Source organism: Dermacentor silvarum, chromosome 1 (genome assembly GCF_013339745.2).
Source record: "Dermacentor silvarum isolate Dsil-2018 chromosome 1, BIME_Dsil_1.4, whole genome shotgun sequence".
NCBI classification, from domain to species: Eukaryota; Metazoa; Arthropoda; class Arachnida; order Ixodida; family Ixodidae; genus Dermacentor; species Dermacentor silvarum.
Genome location: NC_051154.1, coordinates 128,108,937 through 128,116,245, shown reverse-complemented (window position 1 = coordinate 128,116,245; position 7,309 = coordinate 128,108,937). Strand labels below are relative to the sequence as shown.

Genomic DNA, 7,309 nt, shown 5'->3' with positions numbered 1-7,309 from the left:
GAGCGAAACGAAAAGCAGCATGGACGCTTGGAACAGTCTGTCCATGAACAGGCCTAGGTATCTTCGGCTCGTATGGGGATGTATTCTGGCGACATCGCCGTACACTAAATTTCTGCAACCTCAATAGCACCGGGCTTATTCTTGAAAAACCTAAATTTGATCATGACTGTGGAATGTGGCAGCACGCCGCCATTAAGAGTGCGTTCGATGGCTGGTCACCACTCCGAGTACGTTAACTGCATACTCAAGAACTGCCACCTTTCTGGCATAATGCTATCTGTAACCGAGATGCAACCCTCCACCCACTCCCAGGAAATAATAATAATAATAATAAAAAAAACTTTAGAGTGCGACAGTCGATATACTTAACTACACTGGAGCCACCGTCAATAATTGCCTTGACAGAGTGGTCACGTGTGAAATGAATTTTGGAACAGGAGTATGGTAGTGTAAAGGCAAATATGAGCTCGCACGAATATTATTTCTGTCGAATGGAACTATATGTTTTTTTTTTCAGCAAACAGCTAGTGACTATAAGTGTAATTGTGAGCTTATTTTCTCTCTCTTTCTCTCTATATTTATTTAGCATTCAAGTTAGTAGCTGAAATGAGCTCGTAAATACATTTTAATTTTTTTATTTGATGTACGATAGGAATGTTTTCATTTGCACTTAAATATTATTGCTTCGCAACGCAAGCCCTAACTCTGTGTTTGATAAAGCTTTGCGGACCATTTTCAGTAAACTAACAAACTGGCTATACTGATCAGAGCCTGTGGGTAGTTGCTAATAGTATTATTCAATACTCATTTTAATCTGCATACCAATTTATTATAGTGCCTAATGAGAACGCACTTGAGATGACAGCAATTACGAGAAGGCATATTAAAAGGATCAACCTTCAGTGTGCACACAGTATACAAAATAAGTATTGGCTGTTGTCTACGTGTAGGCTCCCTGTCCGTTCATCTGTGCCGTCCTGTCATATACAAGCTTGCCTTTCCTCTCTTCGCTTTTTCTCTCTCCCTCTCTCCTGCAGTATTTTAGGACTCCGGCGACAAAAAACGGTAAGCCATACCAGCATTTACTACAGTTCACACCAAGCAGGCGGCGCAGAAGAGCCAGTAATATCTGCGATGTGTTGGGCACCCGGAAGAAAAAAGTATTATTTAGATCAGGCCTGCACCATTAGATGGGCGCTGTAGAAGTTCTTATGTCCCATTTACTGTGTTGTTTTTTTTTTCTATTTTGAGAGGTGCTGTGATTTGCTGTGCCTTGCTGTGCGTACCACCTGCAATCTACAGGAAAAATCATGCTGCGAACGCCTGATACCAGACAAGTTGAGACGCATTTGCGCATAGATATACCCATAAAAGAATTACAAAAAATTGTATCATTAGTTCTTTCTATAACGAAAGTTGGACTAGGACTTTCGCCCAAATATAGGGACGTATAGGGTAGAGAGGGCGCGATGTTTTGTTAAGCGTAAATGATTATTTAGATAATGCGAAAATTATCGCGTTACTTCTGACCGTTTACTGGGCGTTGTTAAAATGAACGGTGCGTGGAAATTTTATAGCAAACCTCTGTTAACAGCTTTCACTCACTCACGAGAACCAAAAAAAAAAAAAAAACGTGATCCGTACCGACGCGAAGTTGAACCGAGCTCTCGACATTACCTCTTGACCCCCGAGTGATCCGCGAACATTCTTGTAGCGATAGCTTTTTTATAACTAGCCTAGTTTTTTTGGAAGAAGACTCGCCGGTTCGGACTGACTGACACGCTGAAAGGGTGGGCAGCCACGTCAGGCAGAACACATGACCCCCTTAGGCCGCTGGCGTAATCGCAATATCTCCTGCGCGCTGTCTTGCTGATCTACCTGACAGCAGTCTACCCCGGCAGCACCATGCACCCTCCGTCACTCTTGCTTAAGCTTTGCTGGATACAATCGGATAGCCTTCCAGAATTCCAACACATGTCTTCATTGTTTCTCGCTCATACGCCTTGGCGAGGCGACAACAAAATTACAGGCACCTTTCCTTCGTTGGGTAATTGCTGCATATCTTCGTGCTCTACATTTTTTCAAGCATGAGACGCAAGCCGCACGTTCTTGCGTTAACTACTGCTATAATAAACGTTTATGTGCGAGCACAGCGGAAACGTAAGCACTGTGTCGTAAGCCGAACAACCGGAACGAGGCGCTTTCAAGATGTATACCATTTGCTCCACACACTGCTTAAGGCATCTGCTTCTGGCTTTTATAGCCTACAAGAGGAGATATCAAGGGCATACAACTGTATCAACAGGGTACAGGTTGGGAATTTGCTAGTACTTTTGTGGCTAACTTCAAAAGTAAATAGTTCAAAAATGAGAAAACCAAAATACGATATTTCCGATAAACCTACATGGTACAATTTCTAGCTTTATAACTAAACAGGAAAGCACAGCCACAAAAGATGCATAAAAAGCTGTAGAACGCACAAAATTGTTTTATGTCATGGATATGCACGAACTTAGAGTGTGAAACGTACAGAATATAGAAGAAGTATGTACAAATATACATCGTGAAATGCACGCAGCGTTTCTTGTCGAATCAATCGGGTAGACGATGTACGCATGATAGGTGTTTCTTTCAACATCTTTTGATAGTATCCGAGCGCACATCCAATTTGCTCATTTTTCGTACAGCACGAAAATGACCTCGGAGTCCTTTTATCGTACATCTAACCTAATGGCTCAGCCTAAAGTTGGCCCCACTAGTGCTAAGTGCATGATGACCTCCGTGCACTTCATGGTCTACGCACCCCCTTCTAACGGCGGTTACCACCATCCACCTGTCATCCCCCCTGTCATTCCGCCGCCGAAGCCATGTCCTCCTCCGAAGCCTCCGAACCCTCCACCAACACCAAGACCACCGCCATACCCTCCCCCTCCGCTTCCCTTGAGGACCACAATTTTAGAGCTAGCGCCATGGCCTCCGAATCCGCCACCACCGAGGCCTCCACTGAGGCCTCCACTGAGGCCTCCACCAAGGCTTCCACCGTAGCCGCCACCAAGACTGTGTCCGGATCCGAATGCGGAACTGTAGCCTCCTCCGCCGTAGCCAGATGAGAGGCCGCCTCCAAAACTGCCACCGCCGAATCCACCACCGCCTTGCAGGGGCTTGACCAGGTACGCTGGTCCGACTGCATAGGCCTGGCCACCTCCGCCGCCGCCGCCGCCGCCGCCGCCGCCGCCATAGCCCGCTCCTGATACGAAGCTCGAACCCAAACCGGAGCCCAAGCCGGATCCTAGGCTTGATCCGAATCCTCCAGCGTAGCCGCCACCGCTGAAACCGCCACCGCCAAGTCCACCGAATCCACCGCTAATTGCACCTGGAATCACACCGCATACTGCGGCCAGCAACTGCAAGACAGATAGAGAAAGCGTCGCTATGATTGTCCCTTTTACGGATACACACGTTCCAACAAGGCTGCTCGTGCTGTACGGTATGTGCAAAGAAAAAGTAATATATTTTATTCTGAGGAAAGCCGAGCGGCTTTCCTGAAAGGCCTTTGATAAGCCTTTCAGATTATTCAACATGATGGAAGAAGAGAAGCACGACCTCGTGTTCTCAAGGATAGCATAAATATTTGCACTCCCTGCTATCCCTATAGCTAAATGTTATTCCAAATTCGAGAAAGTATGGCGTACTGACTTATTATAATCTATAATATAAATCATACGTGTGCGTGTGTAGCTTGATAGAGAAAGAGCAGAATAAAAAGAAAAAAGGCAGAGATTTGGTTAAATAGACTGATGGGCAGTTCGGTGACCAGCAGGTGGGCAATTGACGGGCGATCAAAAAGGGGGAGAGTAGAGGTATGAGTTCAGAGAATTCACGTTCGCTATAAAAGAGGCATAGTGTATCTATAGCCGGTAAATACAGTCTGTAGCATTCAGCTACAGCCGTAGCAACGCTCGTGTCGCTTTCTGGTCCGACGAGTATCCCGAGGGAAAAGAGAAGGTTCGACGTCCATATCTTTCATAAAATACACGTGAACCATTAAGCTACGCCACGCAACCACAAGTAGTTCGCAGCACTCGATATTATCCGTTGTCTGTCTGCTACACAACGTCGGGCTCAATCTGCGGTGGTACCTCAATTACCAGCACAGTTTGAACCTCTCAACTTACTTCACTTAGTTCTGCAACAGGTATGAAAGCGCTCTACTTTGGAATTTGTTCCTAACTAGATGTTAGAAAAAAAAACCATTTAGAATGACCTATTATATTGCACGGCTATTACTACTTTGCTGCTTTGCAGAAATTCAAACCTTAGAAATTTTCTTCAATGGTTTATGCACTTTCCTTCCAGCCATCGTGCTACGGCTGCGCACTAACGTTGTATGTAAAAAATGCAGTGACGTGAGAACCTCACGTGAACAACATCAAATGTAGCAAGAGCACTGTGTCCGTTATAGAGTTTGTCAATAACCTGCAACAACGCAGACCAACTATTCAAGATGAATAGCTCACAGTTTACTTTCCTTTTTTTTCATCATTCATTATGCTCACTTCCTATATTAAATACTGCGCGTTTTATCGCTGAATGAAAAAGATGTTATAGGTAAAGAAAATATAATATTCCGCTGCTTGGCAATGTCTCGTGCCCTAGAGTGGGCTTAAAAGCATTTCAACTTGCTAACTTCCGTTGATGCATTCGTTCACTCGTACAGTTATCCTCTTAATTATTATCGATGCACTACAGGCACAGTGAAATGATACGTTCTAAGAGAGAGAGAGAGAGAATAAACTTTATGCAAAAGAGCACACGAGCGTAGGTAGTTCCTCCGCTCTGCAGTGGGTGGTTCCCTCAGTCCAGAAGTCCAGCGGCCTTAGCTGCCCTTCTCGCTCGGTTGACGTTTGCTTGAAAGCTGGTTGGTGGCGCGTCTTACATAGAAGCATCCTGCCGCGCCTCACTAACAGAGAGTATTCAGCGGACTTAGTTGGAGACATTTGTAAATTTGAACGCAATATTTTACGTTTAATTTACAGAATTATTGGCGGAAAACTAGTACCAAATTTACAATAGATATTGCACTCTGAGAACCATCTAAACATCGTGAACGGCACGCTTAGCGCTGGTGCGGCGTCAAGCGTATCATTCAACCGATTGCAACAGGTGGCATCCAGCATCGAGTCCTTCACTCACCAGAACAAGGGTCATGACTGAGCGGCGTGGTTTCACTGCGGTCAGGTTCACTCCAAAAGAGGCACTGTTCGCAGTCAACCTTGAGCCAGCTGCTTTTTATAAGCATGGCTCCAGTGGCTGACCCTTTCTCTCATCGTGAGGCATCTCCCTTATCCTCCTTGGGCAGCAAAAGCAACAATGGGCTACTGCTGCAAGGGGGGCTGTGAGGACGCGCTCATTGCCAGCAGAGAAGAGCCGTAGCCCAAACAAGAAACGATGACCGAGAGAGCAGCATCGCCACACATGGCGCCTTCTCGCACCGGAGACCGTGAACCGGTCAGCAGACACCACAGTCGGTCGGCAAGAGCAGCAGCGTGGCCCATAAGCTGCCCTTCCCCTGGGACTAAATAAATGGAAAAGCGTGCGGCCAGAAACAGCACCCCCTCCGACTGGCGTCCAACGCGAATCATGGCCTAGATTTGGGAATGGCGCATACGACACGGGCGAAAAAGATGCACCGCTACAGCGTTCTTTGTTTCGTACCAGGATCTCCTCCTTCGCCACGGCGGCCGGTGGAAGAAGAGCTGAATAATGTGGCGCCGCTGCCGGCGCGCATCACATTCTATATTTAGCGAAGAAAACAAAAAGATAAACATAAATAGAGCAGAATTGCGAGGCAGATGAAGCCCGGGGAAAGTGGGCTCAGCGGGCGTCGTAATGGCGACTCGCGCGCGGCCCAGCTAGCTTTCTCCCACGGCCGCCGATAGGAGGGACACATGTTGTTGCGTCGTCGAGGGGATCTGCAAACAGCAAATGCTTTGACCCTCGATCGAGCGGGGGACACCGCGTGGCAGTCCGGGAGGGACCGTCTGCTTGGCGAGGAAGCTGCGCGTCGCTCAGGTTGTTCACCTTGAAAAGTGAACGTGGCCGCCGAAAGGAAGCTCGATCCTCCTTTGTCAGATCGGCTCCGCCGCCACGCGCGGCCGGGCGTGGATTGTCGTACCGGTTTCTATCTTGGAGGCGGCGCGCGCTCGTGCGACCCTGGAAGTCGCTTGGCCCGTCCATTGTCAAGGCCCCCGCATATACTATAGCAACGCGCTTATGGAGAGCTGAATGTGCGCCGGCTCGTTATCAGCCGGTTTGCCCTTGTTTAATCTGGATGGGGATTGTCATTTGAAATATTTGCCGCCCTTTGTTCCTACTGTCCCGCGCAGACCGGTCACCCTCTCGGGGCCCTGTTCTCACGCGCGGCAGTGTGTACTTCCTAATGCATCAGTGGAGCCGACATCTGAGAATTAGAGCAGCAGGATAAAACTGTCCGAGTGTGCCGTGCAAGAGCAGTAGCGACAGATTTTTCTCTCTGAATGCACCAGCATTCGCAAGTGGCATTCGCAACGAGATGGTCAGGTTCCATGCGCCAAAGGTGTAAGTCGAGCTTGTGTAAATGGGCGTTGCACGTTTAACTATATTAGCTGCGAAAGCCCTGAAGTAAGGATACTTATGAATGCTATTATTTCCTGCAGATCTCCCTAGCCACCTCTCTTTGAAACTCACGCCACGTAGGTAACTCACCCCCCCCCCCCTTCCCCCCTCCCCCACACACACACCACCAACCCCAAAGAGGACTTAAGAAACAAAATAACGGTTAATCTTTCTGCATTTCCTTCTCTTCTTCCAGCTCAATTCTCTTCCCTTGGTCTCTGTAAGTTATCGTTTCACCGTTAAAGCTGCACAGAATGTTTTTTATTTATTTGTATGTTTTTTTTTCCTAACAGAAATGTGTTAGTGTGACAAGGCATCTGTCGTGTCACATCACATCATCCCTTTACTTCATTAAAGACTCCACTAAGGGGTATTACCCTCATTAATTAAACAAATGTACCTAATTTTTTGCTGAACGTGGCTTTCAACGTACTTGATCCTTTCAACCTTCATAAGATGAGAAAATATTTGCGCTAAGAGAAGAATGCAGGATATAGTGTATTTATGCTATGCAAATTTAGAAAGGAGTTTTCTGGATACTTATAGATGCCACCGCTCATCTCATCCTTTTTTTTTCGCAGAACTTATTTTTTGAAGTAATCCATACACTAAAGTATATATAATCTGAAGTTTTACAGGAGATCCCGAGGAACAA

General features: G+C 46.8%; 1 protein-coding gene across 1 annotated transcript; it reads right to left on the bottom strand.

Annotated features, from left to right (window-relative positions):
- Positions 1–2,819: 2,819 nt before the first annotated feature.
- LOC119458047 (uncharacterized) lies at positions 2,820–5,208 on the bottom strand. Its single transcript, XM_037719883.1, has 2 exons — positions 5,194–5,208; positions 2,820–3,404 (listed from the first exon to the last, which is right to left on the bottom strand). Exons 1-2 carry the CDS (start codon positions 5,206–5,208, stop codon positions 2,820–2,822), a joined length of 600 nt encoding a protein of 199 aa, XP_037575811.1.
- Between the last annotated feature and the right edge of the window lie 2,101 nt (positions 5,209–7,309).